Consider the following 21,888-nt stretch of genomic DNA (forward strand, 5'->3'; position numbering starts at 1 on the left):
TAGGAGTGGGAAACCGTCCTCTCACTGTCCTCGTGTATAGGAGTGGGAAACCGTCCTCTCACTGTCCTCGTGTATAGGAGTGGGAAACCGTCCTCTCACTGTCCTCGTGTATAGGAGTGGGAAACCGTCCTCTCACTGTCCTCGTGTATAGGAGTGGGAAACCGTCCTCTCACTGTCCTCGTGTATAGGAGTGGGAAACCGTCCTCTCACTGTCCTCGTGTATAGGAGTGGGAAACCGTCCTCTCACTGTCCTCGTGTATAGGAGTGGGAAACCGTCCTCTCACTGTCCTCGTGTATAGGAGTGGGAAACCGTCCTCTCACTGTCCTCGTGTATAGGAGTGGGAAACCGTCCTCTCACTGTCCTCGTGTATAGGAGTGGGAAACCGTCCTCTCACTGTCCTCGTGTATAGGAGTGGGAAACCGTCCTCTCACTGTCCTCGTGTATAGGAGTGGGAAACCGTCCTCTCACTGTCCTCGTGTATAGGAGTGGGAAACCGTCCTCTCACTGTCCTCGTGTATAGGAGTGGGAAACCGTCCTCTCACTGTCCTCGTGTATAGGAGTGGGAAACCGTCCTCTCACTGTCCTCGTGTATAGGAGTGGGAAACCGTCCTCTCACTGTCCTCGTGTATAGGAGTGGGAAACCGTCCTCTCACTGTCCTCGTGTATAGGAGTGGGAAACCGTCCTCTCACTGTCCTCGTGTATAGGAGTGGGAAACCGTCCTCTCACTGTCCTCGTGTATCGGAGTGGGAAACCGTCCTCTCACTGTCCTCGTGTATCGGAGTGGGAAACCGTCCTCTCACTGTCCTCGTGTATCGGAGTGGGAAACCGTCCTCTCACTGTCCTCGTGTATCGGAGTGGGAAACCGTCCTCTCACTGTCCTCGTGTATCGGAGTGGGAAACCGTCCTCTCACTGTCCTCGTGTATCGGAGTGGGAAACCGTCCTCTCACTGTCCTCGTGTATCGGAGTGGGAAACCGTCCTCTCACTGTCCTCGTGTATCGGAGTGGGAAACCGTCCTCTCACTGTCCTCGTGTATCGGAGTGGGAAACCGTCCTCTCACTGTCCTCGTGTATCGGAGTGGAACATATAGTTGGTTTTGGGGCATCTCAACTTAGTAATAGATTATAATGATATCTGATTATAAAGATATTGATGTGATCATTTTCGATATTGATAATATTGATAGATAATAATAGCACTGAATGTTGCCTATAGAACGTATGCTGTGTCACGCAGCCAGGATCACGGGCTCTCAGGATGACTGGCTGCCAGGATCACGGGCTCTCAGGATCACTGGCAGCCAGGATCACGGGCTCTCAGGATGACTGGCTGCCAGGATGACTGGCTGCCAGGATGACTGGCTGCCAGGATCACGGGCTCTCAGGATGACTGGCTGCCAGGATCACGGGCTCTCAGGATGACTGGCTGCCAGGATGACTGGCTGCCAGGATCACGGGCTCTCAGGATCACTGGCAGCCAGGATCACGGGCTCTCAGGATGACTGGCTGCCAGGATCACGGGCTCTCAGGATGACTGGCTGCCAGGATGACTGGCTGCCAGGATGACTGGCTGCCAGGATCACGGGCTCTCAGGATCACTGGCAGCCAGGATCACGGGCTCTCAGGATGACTGGCTGCCAGGATCACGGGCTTAACCTTTTTGAAGAGAGGTCTGAGTCATAGATAGTGGTGGTAGGATGTTGAGTTGGAAAACACATCAGCCTTCCATAAACCGTTGACCTGTATTTCTGGCCTACATGTTATAGACCTTTGACCTGTATATCTGGCCTACATGTTATAGACCTTTGACCTGTATTTCTGGCCCACATGTTATAGACCTTTGACCTGTATTTCTGGCCCACATGTTATAGACCTTTGACCTGTATTTCTGGCCCACATGTTATAGACCTTTGACCTGTATTTCTGGCCCACATGTTATTGACCTTTGACCTTTATTTCTGGCCCAAATGTTATAGACCTTTGACCTGTATTTCTGGCCCACATGTTATAGACCTTTGACCTGTATATCTGGCCCACGTGTTATAGACCTTTGACCTGTATTTCTGGCCCACATGTTATAGACCTTTGACCTGTATTTCTGGCCCACATGTTATAGACCTTTGACCTGTATTTCTGGCCCACATGTTATTGACCTTTGACCTGTGTTTCTGGCCCACATGTTATTGACCTTTGACCTGTATTTCTGGCCCACATGTTATAGACCTTTGACCTGTATTTCTGGCCCACATGTTATAGACCTTTGACCTGTATTTCTGGCCCACATGTTATAGACCTTTGACCTGTATTTCTGGCCCACATGTTATAGACCTTTGACCTGTATTTCTGGCCCACATGTTATTGACCTTTGACCTGTATTTCTGGCCCACATGTTATAGACCTTTGACCTGTATTTCTGGCCCACATGTTATTGACCTTTGACCTGTATTTCTGGCCCACATGTTATAGACCTTTGACCTGTATTTCTGGCCCACATGTTATTGACCTTTGACCTGTATTTCTGGCCCACATGTTATAGACCTTTGACCTGTATTTCTGGCCCACATGTTATTGACCTTTGACCTGTATTTCTGGCCTACATGTTATAGACCTTTGACCTGTATTTCTGGCCCACATGTTATTGACCTTTGACCTGTATTTCTGGCCCACATGTTATAGACCTTTGACCTGTATTTCTGGCCCACATGTTATAGACCTTTGACCTGTATTTCTGGCCCACATGTTATAGACCTTTGACCTGTATTTCTGGCCCACATGTTATAGACCTTTGACCTGTATTTCTGGCCCACATGTTATAGACCTTTGACCTGTATTTCTGGCCCACATGTTATAGACCTTTGACCTGTATTTCTGGCCCACATGTTATAGACCTTTGACCTGTATTTCTGGCCCACATGTTTATTGACCTTTGACCTGTATTTCTGGCCCACATGTTATAGACCTTTGACCTGTATTTCTGGCCCAGGTATTATGTGACACGTTTTCCACACAGCATTGAAAGACTAAGCCGTAGAGATCATCAACTTAATTATTGAGCGGATGGTCGGGGGGTCCGGAAAATAATTACAAAAAGCCTCATTTGTAGACTGCAAATTGGCAGCAAGAAACCCAAACAGATATAATATTTTACTAAAACATCATTTCAAATCTGGCTTACATTTGTATATGATCACGTATCTCTCTAATTATGTGTGTGAATAGTTATGAAACAAATTTCCAAAATTCAAATCACTTGGAGCTGATTTCCTGGTGTTTTTTTAGTCTTTTTTACGTCCGTCCGTCCCTCCAAAAACACATTTTTTTGGGGCTCAGAAAACTAAAATAAAACCACCCGTGGGCCAAATTCGGGCCGTGCGCCGCCAGTTCGGGATCCCTGCCCTAGGCTAAAGGAAGGACTGTCAGTGGAAACTGAAATGCGTCTTAAAAGGCCTAAGGATGTTTGAGGCTTGTCCAACTAGAACAGTAGGGAAGGTGTGTGTGTGTGTGTGTGTGTGTTTGTCACCAGCAGCAGTTGGCTTGCAGCTGTCTCTGTCCCCGTGTCATATGACAGACCTTCTGCCCAGGCCGCAGACCTCGTGGAGTTTAACACTCTGGGCTGGGGCCTGTCCCAAATGCCACATTATTCATTATAGTGCACTGGAACCTGGTCAAAAGTAGTGCTCTGTATCGGGTGCTGTTTGGAATGCACCCCCAGGGGCACAGGAGGACCATGCCTAAACTCTCTGCTGCTGCCAACTGGGAGAAATAGGTATTGTTGCTAGGCAGACTTTCAAATGTCACAATTAGTATGGTTACATGCACACAATAATACATTTTTTGTGTATAGTCAGATTAATATAATAGTTTGTGTATAGTCAGATTAATATAATAGTTTGTTGTGTGTAGTCAGATTTAATATAATGGTTTGTTGTGTATAGTCGGATTAATATAATAGTTTGTTGTGTGTAGTCAGATTAATATAATAGTTTGTTGTGTGTAGTCAGATTAATATAATAGTTTGTTGTGTGTAGTCAGATTAATATAATGGTTTGTTGTGTGTAGTCAGATTAATATAATGGTTTGTTGTGTATAGTCGGATTAATATAATAGTTTGTTGTGTGTAGTCAGATTAATATAATAGTTTGTTGTGTGTAGTCAGATTAATATAATGGTTTGTTGTGTATAGTCAGATTAATATAATGGTTTGTTGTGTGTAGTCAGATTAATATAATAGTTTGTTGTGTATAGTCAGGTTAATATAATAGTTTGTTGTGTATAGTCGGATTAATATAATAGTTTGTTGTGTATAGTCGGATTAATATAATGGTTTGTTGTGTATAGTCGGATTAATATAATAGTTTGTTGTGTGTAGTCAGATTAATATAATGGTTTGTTGTGTGTAGTCAGATTAATATAATAGTTTGTGTGTAGTCAGATTAATATAATGGTTTGTTGTGTGTAGTCAGATTAATATAATGGTTTGTTGTGTGTAGTCAGATTAATATAATAGTTTGTTGTGTATAGTCAGATTAATATAATAGTTTGTTGTGTGTAGTCAGATTAATATAATAGTTTGTTGTGTGTAGTCAGATTAATATAATAGTTTGTTGTGTATAGTCGGATTAATATAATGGTTTGTTGTGTGTAGTCAGATTAATATAATAGTTTGTTGTGTGTGTAGTCAGATTAATATAATAGTTTGTTGTGTGTGTAGTCAGATTAATATAATAGTTTGTTGTGTATAGTCAGATTAATATAATAGTTTGTTGTGTATAGTCAGATTAATATAATAGTTTGTTGTGTATAGTCAGGTTAATATAATAGTTTGTTGTGTATAGTCAGGTTAATATAATAGTTTGTTGTGTGTAGTCAGATTAATATAATGGTTTGTTGTGTGTAGTCAGATTTAATATAATGGTTTGTTGTGTGTAGTCGGATTAATATAATAGTTTGTTGTGTGTAGTCAGATTAATATAATAGTTTGTTGTGTGTAGTCGGATTAATATAATAGTTTGTTGTGTATAGTCGGATTAATATAATGGTTTGTTGTGTGTAGTCGGATTAATATAATAGTTTGTTGTGTGTGTAGTCGGATTAATATAATAGTTTGTTGTGTGTAGTCAGATTAATATAATGGTTTGTTGTGTGTAGTCAGATTTAATATAATGGTTTGTTGTGTATAGTCGGATTAATATAATAGTTTGTTGTGTGTAGTCAGATTAATATAATAGTTTGTTGTGTGTAGTCAGATTAATATAATAGTTTGTTGTGTGTAGTCAGATTAATATAATAGTTTACGTGCTTTGCAAGAAGAACGATTTCCCTAAAAATCCTGCTTCCATGGACGCATCTGAAATCAGGCCACCTGATAAACGTTCCCATGTTATTTTTGGGAAGCCTATTTGATTCAGAGTTCGATTTCATACTTTCAGTTTCTCCAAACTCACTTCAGTGGTGAAGAAGAGGATTCTGGTTCTGGCCCAGATCCGTAGACTGGCTCCGTAGACCAGGTCTATGAAGGATGTTATGTCATGAAGGCTCCGTAGACCAGGTCTATGAAGGACGTTACAGTGGGTTATGTCATGAAGGCTCCGTAGACCAGGTCTATGAAGGATGTTATGTCATGAAGGCTCCGTAGACCAGGTCTATGAAGGATGTTACAGTGGGTTATGTCATGAAGGCTCCGTAGACCAGGTCTATGAAGGATGTTATGTCATGAAGGCTCCGTAGACCAGGTCTATGAAGGATGTTATGTCATGAAGGCTCCATAGACCAGGTCTATGAAGGACGTTACAGTGGGTTATGTCATGAAGGCTCCGTAGACCAGGTCTATGAAGGATGTTATGTCATGAAGGCTCCGTAGACCAGGTCTATGAAGGATGTTATGTCATGAAGGCTCCGTAGACCAGGTCTATGAAGGACGTTACAGTGGGTTATGTCATGAAGGCTCCGTAGACCAGGTCTATGAAGGATGTTATGTCATGAAGGCTAGCGTTTATTGAACTAGGTCTGATTCAGGACAGACAGTAGAACTGCACTGTAAAATGCCAGTCAGATGAACGGGAGCTGTGAGTGGCTTTGACTTGTGTGTGTTTTCTCTCATGTCTCCAGGAGAGAGGAGGAGGCTGCAGCAAAGCGTGCCAAAGAGGAAGAGGTGCAGAGGAGAGAGGAAGAGGAGAGTAGGAAACGGCAGCAACAGATCCAGAAGTGGAGTGACGCACGGCAGTACTTCTGCCAGAAGGGGGCGTTGTGGGACTGGAGATACCTCAACAAAACCCCTCCAACACCACCACCACCACCTCGAAAATGCCAAGGGTCTGCCTGGCAGGGGCAGGGGGGCTGGGACTGCAGCTCGAACCCCGCTGGGGGTCGAGATCCCTGGGAGACCCATGAGGACATCAGGTTTAACTGGCACGACAGGAAACAGGGCCGCAGTGCCACCTGGCACGCCCAGGAATCACCCAACGTCTACAAGTGGAGCGCTGGACAGAGAGGCAGTGGCAGCCTGCACAGCAGGGAGGGAACCAATAAGAGATGGCAGCAGGAGGAGTATCTCCATCCTCCGGCACAGCAGCAGAGAGGAGGGAGGGGACCCTGGCAGCAGAACAGCAGAGGAGGAGGGACTACCAGTCTATACGGCGGCAGCAGCAGAGGGGGTAACGGACTTCCTGGTGTGCTCGCTGAGCCTGTCATGACGGAAGGGCTGAGCAGCGTAGAGTCTCTTCACAGGATGGACTTCTCCAGCGACCAGCTGGATCCAGTCGGGTCCTTCGACCAGCTACACCGAGACGCTCACTTTAAAGCGCAGGATGACGGCAGGAAGGGTGGACACCAGAACCAGGAACGGCCAGCCGGTGGAGCAGAACATGATCGTAAAAGCGGCACGGGGCCCAAGGCGTTCGGTAGTAATCCTAAACTAGACAAGGCCTGTCGCTGGTCCCCTTATCCGTCCCATAAGGAGACTCACCCCCACCCTCATCCTCACCCCCACCCTCACCCCTCAGAGAAGCACCCAAAGGGTCCTCCTCCTCCCCCAACCTTCCAGACCCCCCAGATCCCTTCGGCCCAGGGCAGAGATGTTGACCTGAGGCCCAGACGTGACATAACGCTGGACCTTCAACACTCCTCGGGTCAGCAGCCGACTCAGTCCAGACGGGACCTGCGAGCAGGACAGCAGAGAGCAGCACAGCATCAGAGGTCTCCTGATCACAGTGTCGAAGGGAGGGAACCCAGGAAGCATAGAGACATCTCTACAAGGATGAGTAGTAGTGATACCAGCAATTGTCTGAGCTCCTCTAAGAGCAACAGTCTGAGGACAGACGGACAAACCACCTCCTCTTCCTCTGGGTCTACCTCCACCAGACGGAGGCCAGCTAAGCCATCAGAGTGCCTTGAGAAAGGCCTGTCCTCCTCTTCTACTACCAGCCCCAAGACCCACCTCAGTAGGGCCTCCAGCCCCACCCTCAACCTAACCCAATGCCCCAAGACCCACCTCAGTAGGGCCTCCAGCCCCACCCTCATCCTAACCCAAGGCCCCAAGACCCACCTCAGTAGGGCCTCCAGCCCCACCCTCAACCTAACCCAAGGCCCCAAGACCCACCTGGGTAGGGCCTCCAGCCCCACCCTAACCCAAGGCCCCAAGACCCACCTCGGTAGGGCCTCCAGGCCCACCCTCAACCTAACCCAAGGCCCCAAGACCCACCTCAGTAGGGCCTCCAGCCCCACCCTCAACCTAACCCAAGGCCCCAAGACCCACCTCAGTAGGGCCTCCAGCCCCACCCTCAACCTAACCCCCAGCCCCAAGACCCACCTCAGTAGGGCCTCCAGCCCCACCCTCAACCTAACCCCCAGCCCCATGACCCACCTCAGTAGGGCCTCCAGCCCTAGCCCCTCTACCACCCCCAGGACCCAGCTGAGCCGAGCCTCCAGCCAGGACTCGGACCAGCCCAGGTTGTCCAGACACAGAAGCCAGGATTTGGGGAGGAGGCAGGGATCAAAGTCCCCCCAGCAGGACCAGGAGCAGCTGCTGACCGAGATGCTGAGGAGAGCCAAGGAGACACTGCTAGACAAGAGGTGCACCGTGGAGCTGTCTGCTGTTCACCACAGGACAGAGGGACAGAAGACGGAGTCAAACGACCATAGGATGGAGAAAAAGGAGAAGAAGATGGCGCTACACATCGAGGAACAACAGCAGCAGCAGCAGGTGGAGAGCTCTGAAGGCGTTAAGGTTGGAGACGACAACAGACAGAAGAGAGGGAAGACGTCTAGACAGACCAGACAGGAACGAGCTAGCAGCAGAGCTAACCCAGCTGAGGACAGAGCTAGCAGCAGAGCTAACCCAGCTGAGGACAGAGCTAGCTGCAGAGCTAACCCAGCTGAGGACAGAGCTAGCTGCAGAGCTAACCCAGCTGAGGACAGAGCTAGCAGCAGAGCTAACCCAGCTGAGGACAGAGCTAGCAGCAGAGCTAACCCAGCTGAGGACAGAGCTAGCAGCAGAGCTAACCCAGCTGAGGACAGAGCTAGCAGCAGAGCTAACCCAGCTGAGGACAGAGCTAGCAGCAGAGCTAACCCAGCTGAGGACAGAGCTAGCAGCAGAGCTAACCCAGCTGAGGACAGAGCTGCTGCTAATGAGTCTTTGGAGACCACGATGGAGTTTGTGACGTCTCCCTCAGACAACCACCTGTCTGTTCAGTCTGTCCAGGTCAGCACTTCCACCATGGAGTCCCCAGGGGGGGCTGTGCTCTCTCTCTCCCCCAGGGAGGAGGAGGAGGAGGCGGTGGGGGAGAGGGAGGAGGCGAGGGGCATGGTGGCTGGTGCTGGAGAGGAGGCCATGGACGTAGCAGACGCAGGGCTATGGTCAGACAGTGACCCCTTGAGAACCATCGACCCTAATCTTGACCTCCACACGACCTCTGACCCCTCCTCAGGCTCCACCCAGACCAAACCCACCCTACCCTTAGCCCTAAAGAGGGACCTCACCCGACACATCGGCTCCAAGACCAAGAGCGGCAGCCACGAGCCCAATCTGAACATCGCCCGGAGGATAAGGAATGTGAGCGGGACGAGGAGAGGGGAGGCGGAGAAGGATTCGGGGCTGAAGCCAACGCTAAGACAGCTCATCAGCTCCTCGGGGTCACGTCGCTGTGTCAACTGGGACCAGGTGTACCAGGAAGTCCACAGGAAGAAGCAGCAGCAGGGGAAAGGCATGCCCAGGTGAGCGGTTAATTACCTGTATGACTCATCTCAGTGTGGGAGTTCTGCTCTAGGATCAGTTTAGCCTTTTAGATAGTAATATACACTGAGCTCTTTCAATGACAGACTGACCAGGTGAATCCAGGTGAAAGATAGGATCCCTTATTGATGTCACCTGTTAAATCCACTTCGATCAGTGTAGATGAAGGAGAGGAGACAGGTTAAAGAAGGATTTTTAAGCCTTGAGACAATTGAGACGTGGATTGTGTCTGTGTGCCATTCAGAGGGTAAATGGACAAGAAAATATTTAAGTGCCTTTGAACAGGGTATGGTAGTAGGTGCCAGGATCCGGTTTGTGTCAAGAACTGTAATGCTGCTGGGTTTTTCACGCTCAGTAGTTTCATGTGTGTATCAAGAATGGTCCACCACCATACCTCCCTCCACCCTGAGACGGTCCTCCTGTCCCTCCCTCCACCCTGAGATGGTCTGTCTCTCCCCTGAGTGTTGATTCATCATACAGAGGCTGTAGAGAAGACAGATTTAGACATCACATATCATTTAACAGTTCCATTTCACGCCATGCTGTTCATATACATCATTTATAATAATCATTTTATCGGTTTCTCTCAGTTATTTATCCCGTGAAAAGGGAGTGGTTTTGGGCGGTAAATCCCAGTAACCGGGTTCCCGCCATTCAACCCTAACAGACTGACCAGGTGAATCCAGGTGATGATGATATGATCCCTTATTGATGTCACTTTCTAAATCCACTTCAATCAGTGTACATGAAGGGGAGGAGACGGGTTAAAGAAGGATTTGTAAACCTTGAGACAATAGAGACATGGATTGTGTATGTGTGCCATTGAACGGGGTATGGTAGTAGGTGCCAGGCGCACCGGTTTGTGTCAAGAACTGCAACGCTGCTGGGTTTTTCACACTCAACAGTTTCCCGTGTAGATCAAGAATAGTCCACCACCCAAAGGACATCCAGACAACTTGACACAACTGTGGGAAGCATTGGAGTCAACATGGGTCAGCATCCCTGTGGAACGCTTTTAACACCGTGTAGAGTCCATGTCCCTGACGAATTGAGGCTGTTCTGAGGGCAAAAGGGTGGGGGGTGCAACTCAATACTAGGAAGGTGTTCCTAATGTTTAGTATAGTCAGTGTATAGTAATTATAGAGATAAAGGGCTGCCTGATCCTAGATTAGCACTGCTACTCTGATACTTGGTACATACACTGAGTGGCCAGTTTATTAGGTACACCACCCCGTTTCACGGAAATGGTTTGCTCCTACAGACAGTGAGTCGCGTGACCGTGGCCTGCTATATAAAGCAGACGGGCATCGAGGCATTCAGTTACTGTTCGATTGAACGTTAGAACGGGCAGAACGAGTGACCTACGCGACGTTCAGCGTGGTAGGATCGACAGTAACCAGGCGTGTCAGATCCAGTATCTCAGATCACGCGCGGGTGTCGAGAGTTTATCGAGAACGACGGTACGACAAAAACAACACAAAACCATCCAGTCAGCTGCTGTCCTGTGGGGGTGAAAACAGCTCGTTGACGAGAAAGGTCCGAGGAGAACGGTAAGAATGGTACAAGCTAACAGGACGGGCCACAAACAGACCACTAATAACGCGGTACAACAGTGGTGTTGCAGAAACGACATCACAGAACGCACAGCTCGTTGGTCACCGAAGGGGCTGTTGCAGCAGACTACCAATAACGGGTTCCCCTCCTAACAGTCCATGGCCCCATCCTGCCTGGTGTTCAACGGTACAGGATGGTGGCGCTGGTGTAATGATGTGAGGAATGTTTTCCTGTCACAAGTTAGGTCCCTTGATAATAATTAAGCAATGTTTCTATGCCTCGAATAATTCTGTATGTTCTGGAGGCAAAGGGGAGTCGGACCATCCTGTTACTGTAGCAACTGTTACTGTAGCAACTCCTCTAGGACAGCAGGACACTGGTGAACATCCTGTTACTGTAGTAACTGTTACTGTAGTAACTCTGTCTATAATAATACGTGATTCAGTACACTGTCTATAGTACGGTACTAGATGGTGTACCTAATAAACTGGCCACTGAGTGTATAGACCCCTTGCCTTTTTAAACGGTAGCCTAGGTGCCAGTCTGTTTCTCCTCTCTTGCCAACTCCTTAGGGAATCCATAATGCCCCCAAAAAATAGCGTGGCTTAAACAATGACAGAAAGGGTAGACAAAAGCACTTAGAGATCTGGGACCTTTTTAAAAAGTACACATGTCCTGTCAGTCATGTTTAAATGTCTGTGTAGTTGATGGTAATGGATGACTGAACATGAGATGTATCCTGTCTTCGTCTTATCAGGTTCGGTATAGAGATGGTGTCCTGTGACCAGGAAGAGGAAGACATTCCTCCGACCGAGGGGTTTCAGTGGGAGACCCTCTTCGCCGTCGGAGCCTCTGGGACAGCCCTCGCCCCCGTGACTCCTCGCAAACGCAGCCTCTCGGAGAGTAGCGTGGCTCCGGACCGCTCGACCACCAACCTCTCCTCTCTCTTCGGGGGTCAGACCCCTGGCCAGGCGATGCCAGGAACCGCCAACCTCTCCTCTCTCTTCGGGGGTCAGACCCCTGGTCAGGCGATGCCAGGAACCGCCAACCTCTCCTCTCTCTTCGGGGGTCAGACCCCTGGCCAGGCGATGCCAGGAACCGCCAACCTCTCCTCTCTCTTCGGGGGTCAGACCCCTGGTCAGGCGATGCCAGGAACCGCCAACCTCTCCTCTCTCTTCGGGGGTCAGACCCCTGGTCAGGCGATGCCAGGAACCGCCAACCTCTCCTCTCTCTTCGGGGGTCAGACCCCTGGTCAGGCGATGCCAGGAGAGAGGGCACACAGAGATGGGGCTGGAAGGGAAGTGAGAGACCCCCAGCAGCCTAAGGTGGAGGGGACACAGTGCGAGGAGGACAGAGCACAGAGAGAAGTCCAGGGGTCACTACCGGAGGGGCCACCAGGGGTCCAGCCACCAGGGGTCCAGCCGAGACCTGACTCCGTGATGGGGGACAGCAGCTCGGGGACGGAGCTGACCGACACGCAGGGAGCCAGGATGAAACGACGTGCAGCCGGGGACATTCCATGCCCTGAAATCCCTCATTCAGAGAGGAAGACTAAAAGACTGAAGGTCAAGTCCAAGAAAGGTGAACATCCTGTTACTGTAGTAACTGTTACCGTAGCAACTGTTACTATGGTAACTGCTTTAGGACAGCAGGACACTGGTGAACATCCTGTTACTGTAGTAAATTACTGTAGCAACTGTTACTATGGTAACTCCTCTAGGACCGCAGGGCACTGGTGAACATCCTGTTACTGTAGTAAATTACTGTAGCAACTGTTACTATGGTAACTCCTCTAGGACAGCAGGACACTGCTGATCATCCTGTTACTGTAGCAACTGTTACTATGGTAACTCCTCTAGGACAGCAGGACACTGGTGAACATCCTGTTACTGTAGTAACTGTTACTGTAGCAACTCCTCTAGGACAGCAGGACACTGGTGAACATCCTGTTACTGTAGCAACTGTTACTGTAGTAACTGTTACTGTAGCAACTGTTACTGTAGCAACTCCTCTAGGACAGCAGGACACTGGTGAACATCCTGTTACTGTAGCAACTGTTACTGTAGCAACTGTTTCTGTAGCAACTCCTCTAGGACAGCAGGACACTGGTGAACATCCTGTTACTGTAGCAACTGTTACTGTAGTAACTGTTACTGTAGCAACTCCTCTAGGACAGCAGGACACTGGTGAACATCCTGTTACTGTAGCAACTGTTACTGTAGTAACTCTGTCTATAATAATACGTGATTCAGTACACTGTCTATAGTACTATATGTGATACTGTCTGAGATGGTCACTGCTCAGGCCAGGTATTTTTTTGTCCCTCAGTAAACCATTATTGTATTGTCCTCCAGAGCGCCTGCAGGTGGACCATCTCCTTGCTGTGTCTCTGAGAGAGGAGGATCTGAGCCGGTCTCTACAAGGGGTCGACAACAGCCTGATCCAGGCCAGGGCTGCTCTACAGGCTGCCTACATGGATGTCCAGCGCCTCCTAGTGGTCAAACAGCAGGTACTACACCTCCCAGCCCAGCCTTCACTGGTCCTGTCAGATTACATTTCAGTTCAAATAGGACATTCTTAATCCCAGAGGGACAACCAGGAAGTCCTTGTCAGTGTGTGTCCCCCATCATGTGGTATGAGCTGTTGGGGACAACCAGGAAGTCCTTGTCAGTGTGTGTCCCCCATCATGTGGTATGAGCTGTTGGGGACAACCAGGAAGTCCTTGTCAGTGTGTGTCCCCCATCATGTGGTATGAGCTGTTGGGGACAACCAGGAAGTCCTTGTCAGTGTGTGTCCCCCATCATGTGGTATGAGCTGTTGGGGACAACCAGGAAGTCCTTGTCAGTGTGTGTCCCCCATCATGTGGTATGAGCTGTTGGGGACAACCAGGAAGTCCTTGTCAGTGTGTGTCCCCCATCATGTGGTATGAGCTGTTGGGGACAACCAGGAAGTCCTTGTCAGTGTGTGTCCCCCATCATGTGGTAAAGAAAGAGGAAGGTACAGCGGTAGAACCCCAGACAGAAATTACCCAGAGATCCATGATAACATGATAATAAGGAACTTAACCCATCCAAACGTCTTGGGCCTGACGTCGTGTTATTGTTTCGATGGTCTCTCAGGTTTCCATGGAGATGAGTACTCTCAGAAGGAAGCGTATTGAGTTGCTCCAGGGGATACAAGGTAAGACCCACGAGGCTTTAAAGGATGGTTTTGTGTCAACTAAATGACCACTCTTTTTTGTTTTAATAAGTAGGTGTGGATGTGACATCTTGTCTTTTCTCACTATTTGAAATGGCCTCTATCCCTCCCTCTAACCAGCCTCTATCCCCAAGCTTCCAGACCCTCTTCCCCCTAGCTCCACTGTTCCTCTCCCTCTAACCAGCCTCTATCTCTCCCTCTAACCAGCCTCTATCCCCAACCAGCCTCTATCCCCAACCAGCCTCTATCCCCAACCAGCCTCTATGGGTGTTGGGTAACTTGTTATAAGCATGTATGAACCTTTTTGTAATGTCTTACAATACGGCTTTTAACATGTTCTGTTTTGGCTCTTGGTGTGTGTGTGTGTGTCTCAGGTGGTGTTGACAGCCATTCCCTGCCCAGAGTGAAGAGCTGTGAAGAGGAGATGCCTTTAGAGATGTCCCCCTACCTGCTGTCGCCTCTAACAGAAGCCCCTGTCCCCAGTCCTAACCAGGTTCCCCTCTACCTCCCCCCCTGCTCCACGCCCCCCTCCCTGTCCCCGAGCCACCAGACCCAGCCCCAGCCTGTCACACAGTCAGTAGTTATCAAGCAGGAGCCCCTGTCCCCTGGTAGGTTGACCACTGAGGCGGAGGTTGCGGAGAGCGCAGTCACAGTCCACCAGCGAGTTCACCACGGTCCTCACAGCACCACGCCAGAGCCCACGCCCATCCCTACAGCCCCTCACACAGGTATGGCCCGTCACCACACACACACTGGTAAACTATTCATTCAGAAATGGCCTCAATTTAATCCGCTGTTTCTCTCGTTCTCCCTTTCTTAGATTGTGCCCTCAGCTGCCAACCGGTCAGAGGGAGGAAGTCTGAGCATCACAGAGCCAGCAGAGAGCTCTCTCAAGAGGACAGCAGCGTACCCGTAGGAGCGTGTGTAGAATGGAAGGACCCCTCAGCAGGTTCACCAGGCCTCGTCCAGTCAGGAGAGAGGGGTGTCCAGGTTACCACAGAAGACAGGGGTAACTTCAAGCCCCACCCAGCCCCACTGTCAGGCCCATCCAGCCGCAAGAGCTCCAGAGCCGGGGTTCAGGACCTAGAAACATCCTCCGTCCTCCCTCCGTCCCTCGCTCCGTCCATCGCTCCGCCTCAGGCGGAGGTGAAGACCATAAAGCGCGTGAGGAAGTTGAAGAAGAAGAGGGTGCTGAGGAAGGCCAAGGGGGAGGAGCAACAGCTTGACAACAGCGACACAGAACTGGAGGCGGAGACGACCTTCTCCCGACCCGTCAGACTCCTCGGCACCCGCAGGAAACCCAGCGGGGGATTCCGGCCCCAGGTCACCACTTCCTCCTCCACATCCACCTCCAGCCTGCCCGGAACATCAGAGGACAGGGGAGAGCTTCCAGGACCAGCCACTAGACCTGAGGCGAGGCAGGAGGACTCTGATTCCTCTCTGGAGATGGTCGTTCTCCCCCAGGCAGCTCCAGCTGAGGTGGTCACCATTGACACCTCAGGTCCAGAGGATGGAGACATGGATATCTGCGGCGTTGCCTGTCCACGGCCACAGCCCACTGTCTCACCCCCAGCCCCAGACACACTGAAGACAGAGCCCCAGAAGCTGGCCTGCAACGAGGTGACTTCCACCAGCGAGATGGATGGTAGCTCTGTAGTCAAGAGGTGAGAGTGATATGTCATGTACAGGCCTGGACAGATATATTGGCATCCTGACACTTTTCTCAGATAATTCCCTATTTTTCTTCTAAAATAAGTTGAATTTTAAAAATGAAATAATAATAAATAAATAAACTGTTATTTTTTCAACATTTTCAGAAGCAATTTTATTTTTTGGCACCACTACGCTAGTACTTCGTTGAACAACCTTTGGCCAAAATAACTGAAGACAAACGCTTCTTGTAGCCATCAATGAGCTAGCTGCAACGTCTAGTTGAAGTTTGGCCCAGTCTTCATCATCACACTGCTCTAATTAACACATTTTGGCTGGCATTCTGCTAATTTTCTCATCTATGAAACATTTGATCTCCATAGAGTTATAGAGTCGTTAAGAGTGGACTGTGTATTGTAGACTTTACTCTTTGCCAAATTTAAAAAAAGAAATGGCGTTGTTTAGAAGGAGTTCCAGACCCTCTTCCCCCTAGCTCCCCTGTTCCTCTCCCTCTAACCAGCCTCTATCTCTCCCTCTAACCAGCCTCTATCTCTCCCTCTAACCAGCCTCTATCTCTCCCTCTAACCAGCCTCTATCTCTCCCTCTAACCAGCCTCTATCTCTCCCTCTAACCAGCCTCTATCTCTCCCTCTAACCAGCCTCTATCTCTCCCTCTAACCAGCCTCTATCTCTCCCTCTAACCAGCCTCTATCTCTCCCTCTAACCAGCCTCTATCTCTCCCTCTAACCAGCCTCTATCTCTCCCTCTAACCAGCCTCTATCTCTCCCTCTAACCAGCCTCTATCTCTCCCTCTAACCAGCCTCTATCTCTCCCTCTAACCAGCCTCTATCTCTCCCTCTAACCAGCCTCTATCTCTCCCTCTAACCCCTTCTATCCCCAAGCTTCCAGACCCTCTTCCCCCTAGCTTCCCTGTCCTCTCCCTCTAACCAGCCTCTATCTCTCCCTCTAACCAGCCTCTATCCCCAAGCTTCCAGACCCTCTTCCCCCTAGCTCCTCTGTTCCTCTCCCTCTAACCAGCCTCTATCTCTCCCTCTAACCAGCCTCTATCTCTCCCTTTAACCAGCCTCTATCTCTCCCTCTAACCAGCCTCTATCCCCAAGCTTCCAGACCCTCTTCCCCCTAGCTCCCCTGTCCTCTCCCTCTAACCAGCCTCTATCTCTCCCTCTAACCAGCCTCTATCCCCAAGCTTCCAGACCCTCTTCCCCCTAGCTCCCCTGTCCTCTCCCTCTAACCAGCCTCTTATCTCTCCCTCTAACCAGCCTCTATCCCCAAGCTTCCAGACCCTCTTCCCCCTAGCTCCCCTGTCCTCTCCCTCTAACCAGCCTCTATCTCTCCCTCTAACCAGCCTCTATCTCTCCCTCTAACCAGCCTCTATCTCTCCCTCTAACCAGCCTCTATCTCTCCCTCTAACCAGCCTCTATCTCTCCCTCTAACCAGCCTCTATCTCTCCCTCTAACCAGCCTCTATCTCTCCCTCTAACCAGCCTCTATCTCTCCCTCTAACCAGCCTCTATCTCTCCCTCTAACCAGCCTCTATCTCTCCCTCTAACCAGCCTCTATCTCTCCCTCTAACCAGCCTCTATCTCTCCCTCTAACCAGCCTCTATCTCTCCCTCTAACCAGCCTCTATCTCTCCCTCTAACCAGCCTCTATCTCTCCCTCTAACCCCTTCTATCCCCAAGCTTCCAGACCCTCTTCCCCCTAGCTTCCATGTCCTCTCCCTCTAACCAGCCTCTATCTCTCCCTCTAACCAGCCTCTATCTCTCCCTCTAACCAGCCTCTATCCCCAAGCTTCCAGACCCTCTTCCCCCTAGCTCCTCTGTTCCTCTCCCTCTAACCAGCCTATATCTCTCCCTCTAACCAGCCTCTATCTCTCCCTTTAACCAGCCTCTATCTCTCCCTCTAACCAGCCTCTATCCCCAAGCTTCCAGACCCTCTTCCCCCTAGCTCCCCTGTCCTCTCCCTCTAACCAGCCTCTATCTCTCCCTCTAACCAGCCTCTATCCCCAAGCTTCCAGACCCTCTTCCCCCTAGCTCCCCTGTCCTCTCCCTCTAACCAGCCTCTTATCTCTCCCTCTAACCAGCCTCTATCCCCAAGCTTCCAGACCCTCTTCCCCCTAGCTCCCCTGTCCTCTCCCTCTAACCAGCCTCTATCTCTCCCTCTAACCAGCCTCTATCTCTCCCTCTAACCAGCCTCTATCTCTCCCTCTAACCAGCCTCTATCTCTCCCTCTAACCAGCCTCTATCTCTCCCTCTAACCAGCCTCTATCTCTCCCTCTAACCAGCCTCTATCCCCAAGCTTCCAGACCCTCTTCCCCCTAGCTCCTCTGTTCCTCTTCCATCTGCAGCATCAAAGAGTTCTGAGGTTTCTCGTTCTTGACATGTCTGTCCTGTCTGCTCCTCCTCCTACAGTGAAGTCCAGCTGCCCCCAACATCTGTCAAGCTCTCCAAGACTTCCTCAGGTAGGTCACAGTTCCCACACTGGTCCAAGACTTCCTCAGGTAGATCACAGTTCCCACACTGGTCCAAGACTTGCTCAGGTAGATCACAGTTCCCACACTGGTCCAAGACTTCCTCAGGTAGGTCACAGTTCCCACACTGGTCCAAGACTTCCTCAGGTAGATCACAGTTCCCACACTGGTCCAAGTCTTCCTCAGGTAGATCACAGTTCCCACACTGGTCCAAGTCTTCCTCAGGTAGATCACAGTTCCCACACTGGTCCAAGTCTTGCTCAGGTAGATCACAGTTCCCACACTGGTCCAAGTCTTCCTCAGGTAGATCACAGTTCCCACACTGGTCCAAGTCTTGCTCAGGTAGATCACAGTTCCCACACTGGTCCAAGTCTTGCTCAGGTAGATCACAGTTCCCACACTGTTCCAAGTCTTGCTCAGGTAGATCACAGTTCCCACACTGGTCCAAGTCTTCCTCAGGTAGATCACAGTTCCCACACTGGTCCAAGACTTCCTCAGGTAGATCACAGTTCCCACACTGGTCCAAGACTTCCTCAGGTAGATCACAGTTCCCACACTGGTCCAAGACTTGCTCAGGTAGATCACAGTTCCCACACTGGTCCAAGACTTCCTCAGGTAGATCACAGTTCCCACACTGTTCCAAGACTTCCTCAGGTAGGTCACAGTTCCCACACTGGTCCAAGACTTCCTCAGGTAGATCACAGTTCCCACACTGGTCCAAGACTTCCTCAGGTAGATCACAGTTCCCACACTGGTCCAAGACTTCCTCAGGTAGATCACAGTTCCCACACTGGTCCAAGACTTGCTCAGGTAGATCACAGTTCCCACACTGGTCCAAGACTTGCTCAGGTAGATCACAGTTCCCACACTGGTCCAAGACTTCCTCAGGTAGATCACAGTTCCCACACTGGTCCAAGACTTGCTCAGGTAGATCACAGTTCCCACACTGGTCCAAGACTTCCTCAGGTAGATCACAGTTCCCACACTGGTCCAAGACTTCCTCAGGTAGGTCACAGTTCCCACACTGGTCCAAGACTTCCTCAGGTAGGTCACAGTTCCCACACTGGTCCAAGACTTCCTCAGGTAGATCACAGTTCCCACACTGGTTCAAGACTTCCTCAGGTAAGTCACGTGATCTCAGGTGGGATAGGCTAGATCCAGACACTTTCACCAGAACATTCCGTTGGACCTGATTAGTTCCAATACCCAGACCCTTTTGCTGGTTGGTCTTGAACTAGACAGACATCATTGTTATGGCCTGTGATAAATATAATTTAACTAAACAAATGGATGCGTCATCTCACTCTCCTGGCATTTCAATAAGGACATTTGGAGTTGACTGACTTGGAGTTGACTGACTTGGAGTTGACTGACTTGGAGTTGACTGACTTGGAGTTGACTGACTTGGAGTTGACTGACTTGGAGTTGACTGACTTGGAGTTGACTGACGTGGAGTTGACTGACGTGGAGTTGACTGACGTGGAGTTGACTGACGTGGAGTTGACTGACGTGGAGTTGACTGACGTGGAGTTGACTGGCGTGGAGTTGACTGGCGTGGAGTTGACTGGCGTGGAGTTGACTGGCGTGGAGTTGACTGGCGTGGAGTTGACTGGCGTGGAGTTGACTGGCGTGGAGTTGACTGGCGTGGAGTTGACTGGCGTGGAGTTGACTGGCGTGGAGTTGACTGGCGTGGAGTTGACTGGCGTGGAGTTGACTGACGTGGAGTTGACTGACGTGGAGTTGACTGACGTGGAGTTGACTGACGTGGAGTTGACTGACGTGGAGCTGACTGACGTGGAGCTGACTGACGTGGAGCTGACTGACGTGGAGCTGACTGACGTGGAGCTGACTGACGTGGAGCTGACTGACGTGGAGCTGACTGACGTGGAGCTGACTGACGTGGAGCTGACTGACGTGGAGCTGACTGACGTGGAGCTGACTGACGTGGAGCTGACTGACGTGGAGCTGACTGACGTGGAGCTGACTGACGTGGAGCTGACTCACGTGGAGATGACTCACGTGGAGATGACTGACTTAGAGTTGAATTTGCGTCTCTGTCTTTGTAGATCTGTCTCTAGACGGGTCGTCGGAGCCCGGGGGGGATGATCTGCCATCTGAGGGGATGTTTGAGGGTCACCAGGAGACTGTTAATGCCATGCAGGTCCACATGGGTCTCCTCTATACCTGTTCTGGAGATCGCACTGTTAGAGCCTTCAGCCTGGTGGTAAGTCCACTTCTCTCTGTGTGTCTCTCTGTGTGTCTCTCTGTGTGTCTCTCTGTGTGTGTCTCTGTGTGTGTGTCTCTGTGTGTGTCTCTCTGTGTGTGTCTCTCTGTGTGTGTCTCTCTCTGTGTGTCTCTCTCTGTGTGTGTCTCTCTGTGTGTGTCTCTCTGTGTGTGTCTCTCTGTGTGTGTCTCTCTGTGTGTGTCTCTCTGTGTGTGTGTCTCTCTGTGTGTGTCTCTCTGTGTGTGTCTCTCTGTGTGTGTCTCTCTGTGTGTGTCTCTCTGTGTGTGTCTCTCTGTGTGTGTCTCTGTGTGTGTCTCTGTCTGTGTCTCTCTCTGTGTCTCTCTCTGTGTCTCTCTCTGTGTCTCTCTCTGTGTCTCTCTCTGTGTCTCTCTCTGTGTCTCTCTCTGTGTGTGTCTCTCTCTGTGTGTGTCTCTCTCTGTGTGTGTCTCTCTCTGTGTGTCTCTCTGTGTCTCTCTCTGTGTCTCTCTCTGTGTCTCTCTCTGTGTCTCTCTCTGTGTCTCTCTCTGTGTGTGTCTCTCTGTGTGTGTCTCTCTGTGTGTGTCTCTCTCTGTGTGTGTCTCTCTGTGTGTGTCTCTCTCTGTGTGTGTCTCTCTCTGTGTCTCTCTCTGTGTGTCTCTCTGTGTGTCTCTCTGTGTGTCTCTCTGTGTCTCTCTCTGTGTCTCTCTCTGTGTCTCTTTGTGTGTGTCTCTTTGTGTGTGTCTCTCTGTGTGTGTCTCTCTGTGTGTGTCTCTCTCTGTGTGTCTCTCTCTCTGTGTGTGTCTCTCTCTGTGTGTCTCTCTCTCTGTGTGTGTGTCTCTCTCTGTGTGTGTCTCTCTCTGTGTGTGTCTCTCTCTGTGTGTGTCTCTCTCTGTGTGTGTCTCTCTGTGTGTGTCTCTCTGTGTGTGTCTCTCTGTGTGTGTCTCTCTGTGTGTGTCTCTCTCTGTGTGTCTCTCTCTGTGTGTCTCTCTGTGTGTGTCTCTCTCTGTGTGTCTCTCTCTGTGTGTCTCTCTGTGTGTGTGTGTGTCTTTTACCAGTCTGTTGCTACCCTCACCATTATTTGATTACAAAGCATCCATTTTATATAAATGTCTTAGTTAATTTAGAAAACAAACATAAGACAAGAACATTTCCTTATACATCATACCAAGTTGTGTCTATCCAACGGGAGTGTGGTCCTCTCTCTGTGTGGCTGTGACAGTCTGTCCTCTCCTGTCCCCTGCAGAGCCGTGAGTGTGTGGCTGTGTTTGAGGGCCACAGCACCAAGATCAACTGTTTGCTGGTTTCTTCTGGACCAGGTCTACAACATCGCCTTTACTCTGGCTCCAGTGACCAGACTATACGCTGCTACAACCTCAGGGTAACTACAATAACACTACTACTTCTACACTAATAATACTAATACTACTATAATACAACTATTAATACTACTAGTATACTACTACTACTATAATACTACAATAATACTACTATTAATACCACTACTACTACTATTAATACTACTACTGCTATAATACTACAATAATACTACTACCACTACTACTACTA

General features: G+C 49.8%; 1 protein-coding gene across 1 annotated transcript in view; it reads left to right on the forward strand.

Annotated features, from left to right (window-relative positions):
- Positions 1-21,888, forward strand: part of znf106a (zinc finger protein 106a) — a 41,624-nt gene that overhangs the window by 12,732 nt on the left and 7,004 nt on the right. Inside the window, exons 5-13 of the mRNA XM_071382818.1 lie at positions 6,109-9,210; positions 11,541-12,364; positions 13,138-13,292; positions 13,903-13,963; positions 14,356-14,709; positions 14,802-15,645; positions 18,061-18,110; positions 20,186-20,343; positions 21,566-21,700. Coding sequence (XP_071238919.1) covers positions 6,109-9,210; positions 11,541-12,364; positions 13,138-13,292; positions 13,903-13,963; positions 14,356-14,709; positions 14,802-15,645; positions 18,061-18,110; positions 20,186-20,343; positions 21,566-21,700 — 5,683 coding nt within the window. The remainder of the gene's footprint in view (positions 1-6,108; positions 9,211-11,540; positions 12,365-13,137; positions 13,293-13,902; positions 13,964-14,355; positions 14,710-14,801; positions 15,646-18,060; positions 18,111-20,185; positions 20,344-21,565; positions 21,701-21,888) is intronic.

Source organism: Salvelinus alpinus, chromosome 34 (genome assembly GCF_045679555.1).
Source record: "Salvelinus alpinus chromosome 34, SLU_Salpinus.1, whole genome shotgun sequence".
Lineage (NCBI taxonomy): Eukaryota > Metazoa > Chordata > Actinopteri > Salmoniformes > Salmonidae > Salvelinus > Salvelinus alpinus.